The sequence below is a fragment of the Oncorhynchus mykiss genome, chromosome 9 (assembly GCF_013265735.2).
Source record: "Oncorhynchus mykiss isolate Arlee chromosome 9, USDA_OmykA_1.1, whole genome shotgun sequence".
Classification (NCBI taxonomy): domain Eukaryota; kingdom Metazoa; phylum Chordata; class Actinopteri; order Salmoniformes; family Salmonidae; genus Oncorhynchus; species Oncorhynchus mykiss.
The window spans coordinates 3461449-3476180 of NC_048573.1; the positions used below are offsets into that span (position 1 = coordinate 3461449).

The 14732-nt window shown below is 40.9% G+C and overlaps 1 protein-coding gene across 1 annotated transcript in view; it reads left to right on the plus strand.

The window, feature by feature from the left end:
• Positions 1–3975, plus strand: part of LOC110531342 (GRB2-associated-binding protein 1) — a 56837-nt gene extending 52862 nt beyond the window's left edge. The window contains exon 13 of the mRNA XM_036989229.1: positions 3440–3975. Coding sequence (XP_036845124.1) covers positions 3440–3622 — 183 coding nt within the window. The 3' untranslated portion in view covers positions 3623–3975. The remainder of the gene's footprint in view (positions 1–3439) is intronic.
• Positions 3976–14732: the final 10757 nt, after the last annotated feature.

The window sequence follows — 14732 nt, forward strand, 5'->3', positions numbered from 1 at the left end:
ACAATCTACCAACGTGAGGGCTACGGGTGCGATAGTCATCGACACAGGTTTACCCTTGGCGTTCTTGGGCACAGGGACTACGGTGGTCTGCTTGAAACATGTAGGTGTTACAGACTCGGTCAGGGAGAGGTTGAAAATTACAGTTAGTCAATGCATGCCCTGTGTACACGTCCTGGAAATCCGTCTGGCCCCGCGGCCTAGTGAATGTTGACCTGTTTAAAGGTCTTGCTCACATCGGCTACGGAGAGCGTGATCACACAGTCGTCCGGAACAGCTGGGGCTCTTATGCATGCTTCAGTGTTGCTTGCCTCAAAGCGAGCATAAAAGGCATTTAGCTCGTCTGGTAGTCTCGTGTCACTGGGCAGCTCGCGGCTGGATTTCCCTTGGTAGTCCGTAATAGTTTGCAAGCCCTGCCACATCCGACGAGCATCAGAGCCGGTGCATAAGGATTCAATCTGTATTGACTCTTTGCATGTTTGATTGTTCGTCTGAGGCCATAGCGGGATTTCTTATAAGCGTCCAGATTAGTGTCCCTCTCCTTTAAACCTGCAGCTCTAGCCTTTAGCTCTGTCCGAATGTTGCCTGTAATCCGTGGCTTCTGGTTGGGAGCACGCCTCTAGGAGCGCCGTCTCTAGGAGAGCACCGCCTCTAGGAGCACCGTCTCTAGGAGCACCGTCTCTAGGAGAGCACCGTCTCTAGGAGAGTACCGCCTCTAGGAGAGCACCGCATCTAGGAGCACCGTCTCTAGGAGAGCACCGTCTCTAGGAGAGCACCGCCTCTAGGAGAGCACCGTCTCTAGGAGAGCACCGTCTCTAGGAGAGCACCGTCTCTAGGAGAGCACCGTCTCTAGGAGCACCGCCTCTAGGAGCAATGCCTCTGGATGAGCATTTCTTGTTTGCTTATGGCCTTATACAGCTCGTTGAGTGGGGTCTTAGTGCCAGCATGGGGGATGTGGTGGTAAATAGACAGCTATGAAAAATATAGATGAAAACTCTCTTGGTAGATAGTGTGTTCTACAGCTTATCATGAGGTATTCTACCTCAGGCGGGCAATACCCCGAGACCTCCTTATTATTAGACATTGTGCACTAGTTGTTATTGACAAATAGACACACACCTCCACCCCTCGTCTTACCAGATATAGCTTTTCTGTCCCGCACGGAAAACCCAGCCAACTGTATATTATCTGTGTCGACGTTCAGCCACGACTCTGTGAAACATAAGATATTACAGTTTTTAATGTCCCGTTGGTAGGATAGTCTCAAGGGGAGATTATCCAGTTTATTCTCCAGTGATTGCACGTTGGCCAATAGAATGGATGGTAGAGGCGGGTTACCCACTCGGGTTACTCACTCGCAATGAATTCAACCCGATCTCCGTCTTTTCTTCTCGCGAATGACTGGGGTTTGGGCCTGGTCTTGGAGAAGCAGTATATCCTTTGCGTCGGCCTCGTTAAAGAAAGAAGAATCTTCCAGTTCGCGGTGACTGTTCTGATATCCAGAAGCTCTATTCGGTCATAAGAGACTGTAGCAGCAACATTATGTACAAAATTACAAGCAATGCGAAAGAAAAATAGCACAATTGTTTAGGAGCCCGTTAAAACGGCAGCCATCCTCTCCGGCGCCGTACTACACAACCTACACCATCATCCCGAGACCCACTTCAATTCGCGTAAGGCCCCAACAGATCCACAGATAGGGCAGCGGTCTCTAAGGTGCAGGATAGATTTACCAGGTTAGTTCATTTACCAGGTTAGTTCATTTACCAGGTTAGCTCATTTACCAGGTTAGCTCATTTACCAGGTTAGTTAATTTACCAGGTTAGTTAATTTACCAGGTTAGCTCATTAACCAGGTTAGTTCATTTACCAGGTTAGTTCATTTACCAGGTAGCTCATTTACCAGGTTAGTTCATTTACCAGGTTAGTTCATTTACCAGGTTAGCTCATTTACCAGGTTAGTTCATTTACCAGGTTAGCTCATTTACCAGGTTAGCTCATTTACCAGGTTAGCTCATTTACCAGGTTAGTTCATTTACCAGGTTAGCTCATTTACCAGGTTAGCTCATTTACCAGGTTAGTTCATTTACCAGGTTAGTTCATTTACCAGGTTAGCTCATTTACCAGGCTAGTTCATTTACCAGGTTAGTTCATTTACCAGGTTAGTTCATTTACCAGGTTAGTTCATTTACCAGGTTAGCTAATTTACCAGGTTAGCTCATTTACCAGGTTAGTTCATTTACCAGGTTAGTTCATTTACCAGGTTAGCTCATTTACCAGGTTAGTTCATATACCAGGTTAGTTCATTTACCAGGTTAGTTCATTTACCAGGTTAGCTCATTTACCAGGTTAGTTCATTTACCAGGTTAGCTCATTTACCAGGTTAGTTCATTTACCAGGTTAGTTCATTTACCAGGTTAGCTCAATTACCAGGTTAGTTCATTTACCAGGTTAGTTCATTTACCAGGTTAGCTCATTTACCAGGTTAGCTCATTTACCAGGTTAGTTCATTTACCAGGTTAGCTCATTTACCAGGTTAGCTCATTTACCAGGTTAGCTCATTTACCAGGTTAGTTCATTTACCAGGTTAGCTCATTTACCAGGTTAGCTCATTTACCAGGTTAGTTCATTTACCAGGTTAGTTCATTTACCAGGTTAGCTCATTTACCAGGTTAGTTCATTTACCAGGTTAGTTCATTTACCAGGTTAGCTCATTTACCAGGTTAGTTCATTTACCAGGTTAGCTCATTTACCAGGTTAGCTCATTTACCAGGTTAGCTCATTTACCAGGTTAGCTCATTTACCAGGTTAGCTCATTTATCAGGTTAGCTCATTTACCAGGTTAGCTCATTTATCAGGTTAGCTCATTTACCAGGTTAGTTCATTTACCAGGTTAGCTCATTTACCAGGTTAGTTCATTTACCAGGTTAGCTCATTTACCAGGTTAGCTCATTTACCAGGTTAGTTCATTTACCAGGTTAGTTCATTTACCAGGTTAGTTAATTTACCAGGTTAGCTCATTTACCAGGTTAGTTCATTTACCAGGTTAGCTCATTTACCAGGTTAGCTCATTTATCAGGTTAGCTCATTTACCAGGTTAGCTCATTTACCAGGTTAGCTCATTTACCAGGTTAGCTCATTTATCAGGTTAGCTCATTTACCAGGTTAGTTCATTTACCAGGTTAGCTCATTTACCAGGTTAGCTCATTTACCAGGTTAGTTCATTAGGAATATGGGTCTGACATGTCTAAGATAAAGCTCTGTATATCTGTTTCAAAATAAGAACGCACAAAAAAACACTTGTTTCAAAATAAAAGTCCCACTTTTGTGTTTCAAAATAAAAGTCCCACTTTTGTGTTTCAAAATAAAAGTCCCACTTTTGTGTTTCAAAATAAAAAGTCTCTATTTTAGAATAAAAATCCATCCTGTCTTTTTATTTTCAGAAAAAGAGTGTGATGGGTGGCTCGATGGGTTCGGGCGAAGGTGAGCGTGCACGTGACCGTGAAGGTGAGCGTGCACGTGAGCGTGTGGACTATGTGGTCGTTGATCCTGAGAGAACCAGAGCTCTGAAAAGTACCAGGGAGGCGTGGCACGACGGGAGACAGTCTACTGAGAAGGACAAATAACACACGCACACACACTGAACAGACACACACACTGAACAGATACACACACACACTAAACAGACACACACTAAACAGACACACACATGAAACAGACACACACACTGAACAGACACACATACACGGAAAACTACAGAGTGAGACACCCACTAAATGACCCAAATTACCACTATATACACTCACAGCTTTGCCAACACACACACACACGCGCACACACACACACACACACACACACACACACACACACACACACACACACACACACACACACACACACCTCTCCAAGCGTACCCGGCTCCACGAGGAGGTAAACGGGGGCTCAGCCCCCTTCAGGGTTAGTTGAATGTCCTTTATATGTCCTTTATATAAAAATAGTAAGAAAGTTCAAATGATTGAGTGACAGGTTGGCACAAAATTTGTAATCTGTCATCTGCTTCAGTCTGTCATTCAGATATAATGTCCATACGGTCTTCTTCCTCCTCCTCTGGGACTCACTCTACAAGTTCTTAAAAACAACAACAGTGACTGTTCCCTGTACAGAAACATTGAATAGAGGACTGGAAGTTTCCTCTTCTCTTCCGAAATGGAATGCACCCGTTCGTACAACACAGAAGTAAGACTCAAGGATACGCGGCTACTGAAGGCGGTGATAGACCCCTGTGACCATGGTGCACAGAGTCCTCAGTCTTCTCCATCCTCCAAACAAATGATTTCAGGCTAAAAGCAACAGGTCTTTAAACTGGAGTCAGTGGTCCGCAATGTGTTGGAGTCAGTGGTCCTCAATGTGTTGGAGTGTGGTGGTCCTCAATGTGTTGGAGTCAGTGGTCCTCAATGTGTTGGAGTCAGTGGTCCGCAATGTGTTGGAGTCAGTGGTCCTCAATGTGTTGGAGTGTGGTGGTCCTCAATGTGTTGGAGTCAGTGGTCCTCAATGTGTTGGAGTCAGTGGTCCTCAATGTGTTGGAGTCAGTGGTCCTCAATATGTTGGAGTCAGTGGTCCGCAATGTGTTGGAGTCAGTGGTCCTCAATGTGTTGGAGTCAGTGGTCCTCAATGTGTTGGAGTCAGTGGTCCTCAATATGTTGGAGTCAGTGGTCCTCAATATGTTGGAGTCAGTGGTCCGCAATGTGTTGGAGTCAGTGGTCCTCAATGTGTTGGAGTCAGTGGTCCTCAATGTGTTGGAGTCAGTGGTCCTCAATGTGTTGGAGTCAGTGGTCCTCAATGTGTTGGAGTCAGTGGTCCTCAATATGTTGGAGTCAGTGGTCCTCAATATGTTGGAGTCAGTGGTCCGCAATGTGTTGGAGTCAGTGGTCCTCAATGTGTTGGAGTCAGTGGTCCTCAATGTGTTGGAGTCAGTGGTCCTCAATGTGTTGGAGTCAGTGGTCCTCAATGTGTTGGAGTGTGGTGGTCCTCAATGTGTTGGAGTCAGTGGTCCTCAATGTGTTGGAGTCAGTGGTCCTCAATGTGTTGGAGTCAGTGGTCCTCAATGTGTTGGAGTCAGTGGTCCTCAATGTGTTGGAGTGTGGTGGTCCTCAATGTGTTGGAGTCAGTGGTCCTCAATATGTTGGAGTCAGTGGTCCTCAATATGTTGGAGTCAGTGGTCCTCAATGTGTTGGAGTCAGTGGTCCTCAATGTGTTGGAGTCAGTGGTCCTCAATGTGTTGGAGTCAGTGGTCCTCAATGTGTTGGAGTCAGTGGTCCTCAATGTGTTGGAGTGTGGTGGTCCTCAATGTGTTGGAGTCAGTGGTCCTCAATGTGTTGGAGTCAGTGGTCCTCAATGTGTTGGAGTGTGGTGGTCCTCAATGTGTTGGAGTCAGTGGTCCTCAATGTGTTGGAGTCAGTGGTCCTCAATGTGTTGGAGTCAGTGGTCCTCAATGTGTTGGAGTGTGGTGGTCCTCAATGTGTTGGAGTCAGTGGTCCTCAATGTGTTGGAGTCAGTGGTCCTCAATGTGTTGGAGTCAGTGGTCCTCAATGTGTTGGAGTCAGTGGTCCTCAATGTGTTGGAGTCAGTGGTCCTCAATGTGTTGGAGTCAGTGGTCTGCCGTAGACTGTAGGCTGCATCTCACTGTAGTAGACTGTAAACTGCATCTCACTGTAGTAGGCTGCATCTCACTGTAGTAGACTGTAGACTGCATCTCACTGTAGTAGACTGTAGACTGCATCTCACTGTAGCAGACTGCATCTCACTGTAGTAGACTGTATCTCACTGTAGTAGACTGCATCTCACTGTAGAAGGCTGCATCTCACTGTAGTAGGCTGTAGGCTGCATCTCACTGTAGTAGACTGTATCTCACTGTAGTAGACTGTAGACGGCATCTCACTGTAGTAGACTGTATCTCACTGTAGTAGACTGTAGACGGCATCTCACTGTAGTAGACTGTATCTCACTGTAGTAGACTGTAGACGGCATCTCACTGTAGTAGACTGTATCTCACTGTAGTAGACTGCATCTCACTGTAGTAGACTGTAGACTGCATCACAGAGACGCTCAGTTACATACATGATGTTACATGCTACTACAGTTACATACATGATGTTACATGCTACTACAGTTACATACATGATGTTACATTCTACCACAGTTACATACATGATGTTACATTCTACCACAGTTACATACATAATGTGATGTTACATACTACCACAGTTACATACATGATGTGATGTTGCATACTACTATAGTTACATACATGATGTGATGTTACACACATGATGTGATGTTACATACTACTACAGTTCCATACATGATGTGATGTTACATACCACTACAGTTACATACATGATGTGATGTTACATACTACTACAGTTACATACATGATGTGATGTTACATACATGATGTGATGTTACATACTACTACAGTTACATACATGATGTGATGTTACATACTACTACAGTTACATACATGATGTGATGTTACATACTACTACAGTTACATACATGATGTGATGTTACATACTACTACAGTTACATACATGATGTGATGTTACATACATGATGTGATGTTACATTCTACCACAGTTACATACATGATGTTACATTCTACCTCAGTTACATAATGTGATGTTACATACTACCACAGTTACATACATGATGTTACATTCTACCACAGTTATATACATGATGTGATGTTACATTCTACTACAGTTACATACATGATGTTACATTCTACTACAGTTACATACATGAGGTGATGTTACATACATGATGTTACATTCTACCACAGTTACATACATGATGCTATGTTACATACATGATGTTACATTCTACCACAGTTACATACATTATGTTATATTCTACCACAGTTACATACATGATGTGATGTTACATACTACTACAGTTACATACATGATGTGATGTTACATACTACTACAGTTACATACATGATGTGATGTTACATACATGATGTGATGTTATATTCAACCACAGTTACATACATAATGTGATGTTACATACTACTACAGTTACATACATAATGTGATGTTACATACTACTACAGTTACATACATGATGTGATTTTACATACTACTATAGTTACATACATGATGTGATGTTACACACATGATGTGATGTTACATACTACCACAGTTACATACATGATGTGATGTTACACACATGATGTGATGTTACATACTACTACAGTTACATACATGATGTGATGTTACATACTACTACAGTTACATACATGATGTGATGTTACATACATGATGTGATGTTATATTCAACCACAGTTACATACATAATGTGATGTTACATACTACTACTGTTACATACATAATGTGATGTTACATACTACTACAGTTACATACATGATGTGATGTTACATACTACGACAGTTACATGCATGATGTGATGTTACATACTACTACAGTTACATACATGATGTGATGTTACATACTACTACAGTTACATACATGATGTGATGTTACATACATGATGTGATGTTACATACTACTACAGTTACATACATGATGTGATGTTACATACATGATGTGATGTTACATACTACTACAGTTACATACATGATGTGATGTTACATACTACTACAGTTACATACATGATGTGATGTTACATACATGATGTGATGTTACATACTACGACAGTTACATACATGATGTGATGTTACATACTACGACAGTTACATACGTGAATTGATGTTACATACTACCACAGTTACATACATGATGTTACATTCTACCACAGTTACATACGTGATGTGATGTTACATACTACCACAGTTACATACATTATGTTACATTCTACCACAGTTACATACATGATGTTATATTCTACCACAATTACATACATGATGTTCCATACTTGATGTGATGTTACAAACTACTACAGTTACATACATGATGTGATGTTACATACTACTACAGTTACATACATGATGTTACATACTACTACAGTTACATACATGATGTTACATACTACTACAGTTACATACATGATGTTACATACTACTACAGTTACATACATGATGTGATGTTACATACTACTACAGTTACATACATGATGTTACGTATACTACTAAATACTACTACAGCTACAGTTGAAGTCAGAAGATTACAAACACTTAGATTGGAGTCATTAAAACTCGTATTTCAACCACTCCACAAATTTCCTGTTAACAAACTATAGTTTTGGCAAGTCGGTTAGGACATCTACTTTGTGCATGACACAAGTACAGACAGATTATTTCACTTATAATTCACTGTATCACAATTCCAGTGGGTCAGAAGTTTACATACACTAAGTTGACTGTGCCTTTAAACAAATTGGAAAATTCCAGAAAATCTTGACATGGCTTTAGAAGCTTCTGATAGGCTAATTGACACTCGCATTAACATCTGCTAACCATGTGTATGTGACAAATACATTTGATTTGATTTGATTTTGACATCATGGGAAAATCAAAAGAAATCAACCAAGATCTCAGAAAACAAATTGCAGACCTCCACAAGTCTGGTTCATTCTTGAGAACAATTTCCAAATGCCTGAAGGTACCATGTGGTGTTTATACGTTCAAGTATAATCATGGCTTTAGAAGCTTCTGATGGGCTATTTGACATAATTTGAGTCAATTGGAGGTGTACCTGTGGATGTTTTTTTCAAGGCCTACCTTCAAACGCAATGCCTCTTTGCTTGACATCATGGGAAAATCAAAAAGAAATCAGCCGAGACCTCCACAAGTAAGGTTCATCCTTGGGAGCAATTTCCAAATGCCTGAAGGTTTATCTGTACAAATAATAGTACGCAAGTATAAACACCATGGGACCACGCAGCCATCATAACGCTCAGGAAGGAGACGCGTTCGTTCTGTCTCCTAGAGATGAACTTATTTTGGTGTGAAAAGTGCAAAATCAATCCCAGAACAACAGCAAAAGACCTTGTGGAGATGCTGGAGGAAGCAGGTACAAAAGTATCTACATCCACAGTAAAAACGATTCCTATATCGACATAACCTGAAAGGCCGCTCAGCAAGGAAGAAGCCACTGCTCCAAAACCGCCATTAAAAAGCCAGACTACGGTTTGCAACTGCACATGGGGAAAATTATCGTATTTTTTGGAGAAATGTCCTCTGGTCTGATGAAACAAAAATATAACTGTTTGGCCATAATGTCCATCGTTATGTTTGGAGGAAAAAGGGGGACGCTTGCAAGCCGAAGAACACCATCCCAACCGTGAAGCATGGGGGTGGCAGCATCATGTTGTGGGGGTGCTTTGTTGCAGGAGGGACAGGTTCACTTCACGGAAAATTATGTGGATACATTGAAGCAACATCTCAAGACATCAGTCAGAAAGTTAAAGCTTGGTCGCAAATGGGTCTTCAAAATGGAGAATGACCCCAAGCATACTTCCAAAGTTGTGTCAAAATGGCTTATGGACAACAAAGTCAAGGTATTGTAGTGGCCATCACAAAGCCCTGGCCTCAATCCCATAGAAAATTTGTGGGCAGAACTGAAAAAATACGTGCGAGCAAGGTGGCCTACAAACCTGACTAAGTTACACCAGCTCTGTCAGGGGGAATGGGCCAAAATTCACCCAACTTATTGTGGGAAATTTTTGGGAGGCGATCCGAAACGTTTGACCCAAGTTAAACAATGTAAAGGCACTGCTATCAACTACTAATTGAGTGTATGTAAACTTCTGACCCACTGGGAATGTGATGAAAGAAGTAAAAGCTGAAATAAATCACTCTCTCTACTATTATTCTGACATTTCACATTCTTAAAATAAAGTGGTGATCCTAACTGACATAAGACAGGGAATTTTTACTAGGATTTAATGTATTTGGCTAAGGTGTATGTTGTGTGTATGATGTTACATACTACCACAGTTACATACATGATGTGATGTTACATACTACCACAGTTACATACATGATGTGATGTTACACACTACTACAGTTACATACATGTTACATACTACTACAGTTACATACATGCTACATACTACTACAGTTACATACATGTTACATACATGTTACATACTACTACAGTTACATACATGATGTTACATTCTACTACAGTTACATACATGATGTTATGTTACATACTACTACAGTTACATACATGATGTTACATACTACTACAGTTACATACGTGATGTTACATACTACTACAGTTACATACATGTTACAGTACATACTACTACAGTTACATACATGTTACATACTACTACAGTTACATACATGTTACATACTACTACAGTTACATACATGTTACATACTACTACAGTTACAGACATGTTACATACTACTACAGTTACATACATGTTACATACATGTTACATACTACTACAGTTACATACATGTTACATACTACTACAGTTACATACATGTTACATACATGGTGTTACATACTACTACAGTTACATACATGTTACATACATGATGTGATGTTACATACTACTACAGTTACATACATAATGTTACATGCTACTAAAGTTGCATACATGTTACATACTACTGCATTTGCATACATGATGTTACATACTACTACAGTTACATACATGTTGTGATGTTACATACATGATGTGATGTTACATACTACTACAGTTACATACATGATGTGATGTTACATACTACTACAGTTACTTACATGATGTGATGTTACATGTAGGAAACCAAAGTTGTCAGTGAATTAAAAAGATTTGTATTGTTCATCTGGTGTCTCTCTGTTTAATGGCCAAGAAGGATATTTGCAGATTACTGCCCTGAGTTTACAAAACGTTAACGAGCACACATCTATGTGGCCGGGTGTGGAGCCAGAGACAGCAGTGGGGTCAATCTGTAGAACCCAGTTCCCTACATAGATCATTTTAAGCTTTCTGCCCATATAATACATATCAATGTCCCGGGAAAGTTGGTGGTTGTTTACAATGTCATTCCAGTCACATTGCGACAAACTGTCACATCGCATATTGAGCAACAACTGTCCCGGTTTAGGGACACCTATCCTGTAGAGGTTTTAATGTATTTCTGTAGCTGATGATCCATCATGTATGACATTCCTGGGAGTGTGTAAACATACATGTTTTATAACCATAGCATTTTTGTATGTTCTCTATAGTTATGCACAGTGATCAATTCAGCACATTTGGGCAAACTCCTGTCAGACTTGATACAAAATATTCTGTAGTGATGTAATTCTTCACTGGATCGGTCTGAAGCATTGCGCGCGCACTGCTGCCATCTTGTGGACAACATCTAAATGACATCTAGAATCCTACATCACTGTCTGGCCTTTCTCTTGCATTTCAAAGATGGTGCAAAATAAATTATAATTTTAAGCGGATGCTTCTTCTGTTTGTATTATCTTTCATCAGATCTAATGTGTTATATTATCCTACATTAATTTCCCATTTCCAAAAACTTCAAAGTGTTTCCTTTCAAATGGTACCAATAATATGCATATCCTTGCTTCAGGTCCTGAGCTACAGGCAGTTAGATTTGTTACATTTTAGGCTGAAATTGGAGGAAAAAAAAGGGGTCCGATCCTTATTAACCTGTCTCCTCCCCTTCGGTCTTGTCTTGATTAAGCTGGAGGAAGTTGTGAGCCATTCAAGTATTTTTTTTTATCACTAATACAGTCTAATAAGCTAAAATCCTCTGGTGACAGAAATCACATGTGACGTCCCACAAGGTTCAATTTTGGGTCCGGTACTGTTCCGTTTATATACAGTACCAGTCGAAAGTTTGGACACACCTACTCATTTAAGGGTTTTTCTTTATTTTTTACTATTATCTACATTTTAGAATACTAGTGAAGACATCAAAACTATGAAATAACACATTGTGTAGTAACCCAAAAAAAGTTTTAAGCAAATCAAAATCTATTTTATATTTGAGATTCTTCAAAGTAGCCTTGATGACAGCTTTGCACACTCTTGGCATTCTCTCAACCAGCTTCATGAGGTAGTCACCTGGAATGCATTTCAATTAACAGGTGTGCCTTGTTAAAAGTTAATTTGTGGAATTGCTTTCCTTCTTAATGCGTTTGAGCCAATCAGTTGTGTTGTGACAAGGTAGGGGTGGTATACAGAAGATAGCCCTATTTGGTAAAAGACTAAATCAATATTATGGCAAGAACAGCTCAAATAAGCAAAGAGAAACGACAATCCATTATAATTTTAAGACATGGTCAGTCAATCTGGAAAATTTCAAGAACTTGCTGCAAAGAAACCACTACTAAAGGACACCAATAAGAAGAAGAGACTTGATTGGGCCAAGAAACACGAGCAATGGACATTAGACCTGTGTAAATCTGTCCTTTGGTCTGATGAGTCCAATTTGAGATTTTTGGTTCCAACCACCGTGTCTTTGTGAGACGCAGAGAAGGTGAACGGATGATCTTCGCATGTGTGGTTCCCACCGTGAAGCATGGAGGAGGAGGAGGTGTGATGGTGCTTTGCTGGTGACACTGTCAGTGATTTATTTAGAAACCATTTCCTTGCAGTCCTCCCTCTCTCTAAACCATTTCCTTGCAGTCCTCCCTCTCTCTAAACCATTTCCTTGCAGTCCTCCCTCTCTCTAAACCATTTCCTTTCAGTCCTCCCTCTCTCTCTCTAAATCATTTCCTTGCAGTCCTCTCTCTCTCTAAACCCTTTCCTTGCAGTCCTCCCTCTCTCTCTAAACCCTTTCCTTGCAGTCCTCCCTCTCTCTCTAAACCCTTTCCTTGCAGTCCTCCCTCTCGCCACAAAGATTGACAAAGGGAGGATGGGACGCTAAAATAATTCCCACCAAACTGAGTAAAACCTCTTCTGAACATTTACCTCTCCACACATTACCCAAACACATACATTACCCAAACACATTACCCAAACACATACATTACCTCTCCACGCTTTACCCAAACACATACCTTACCTCTCCACACATTGCCCAAACACATACATTACCTCTCCACACATTGCCCAAACACATACATTACCTCTCCACACATTACCCAGACACATACATTACCTCTCCACACAAACATTACATCTCCACACCAAACACATACATTACCTCTCCACACATTACCCACACACATACATTACCTCTCCACACAAACATTGCCTCTCCACACCAAACACATACATTACCTCTCCACACATTACCCACACACATACATTACCTCTCCACACATTACCTAAACACACACATTACTTCTCCACACATTACCCAAACACACACATTACCTCTCCACGCATTACCAGACACACACATTACCTCTCCACACATTACCCAAACACACATTACCTCTCCACGCATTACCCAGACACACACATTACCTCTCCACACATTACCTCTCCACACAAACATTGCCCCTCCACACCAAACATTTCCTCTCCACACAAAACACATACATTACCTCTCCACACCAAACACATACATTACCTCTCCACACATTACCCACACACCATACATGACCGCTCCACACATTACCCAAACACGCATATTACCTCTCCACACATTACCCAAACACACACATTATCTCTCCACAAATTACCCAAACACACACATTACCTCTCCAAACTTTGCCCAAACATGTACATTACCTCTCCACACATTACTTCTCCACACATTACCCAAACACACACATTACCTCTCCACACATTACCCAGACACACACATTACCTCTCCCCACATTACCTCTCCACACAAACATTACATCTCCACACCAAACACATACATTACTTCTCCACACATTACCCAGACACATACATTACCTCTCCACGCAAACATTGCCTCTCCACACCAAACATTACCGTGGGGGGTCAATCTGTAGAACCCAGTTCCCTACATAGATCATTTTAAGCTTTCTGCCCATATAATACATATCTATGTCCCGGGAAAGTTGGTGGTTGTTTACAATGTCATTCCAGTCACATTGCGACAAACTGTCACATCGCATATTGAGCAACAACTGTCCCGGTTTAGGGACACCGATCCTGTAGAGGTTTTAATGTATTTCTGTAGCTGATGATCCATCATGTATGACATTCCTGGGAGTGTGTAAACATACATGTTTTATAACCATAGCATTTTTGTATGTTCTATAGTTATGCACAGTGATCAATTCAGCACATTTGGGCAAACTCCTGTCAGACTTGATACAAAATATTCTGTAGTGATGTAATTCTTCACTGGATCGGTCTGAAGCATTGCACGCGCACTGCTGCCATCTTGTGGACAACATCTAAATGACATCTAGAATCCTACATCACTGTCTGGCCTTTCTCTTGCATTTCAAAGATGGTGCAAAATAAATTATAATTTTAAGCGGATGCTTCTTCTGTTTGTATTATCTTTCATCAGATCTAATGTGTTATATTATCCTACATTAATTTCCCATTTCCAAAAACTTCAAAGTGTTTCCTTTCAAATGGTACCAATAATATGCATATCCTTGCTTCAGGTCCTGAGCTACAGGCAGTTAGATTTGTTACATTTTAGGCTGAAATTGGAGGAAAAAAAAGGGGTCCGATCCTTATTAACCTGTCTCCTCCCCTTCGGTCTTGTCTTGATTAAGCTGGAGGAAGTTGTGAGCCATTCAAGTATTTTTTTTTATCACTAATACAGTCTAATAAGCTAAAATCCTCTGGTGACAGAAATCACATGTGACGTCCCAC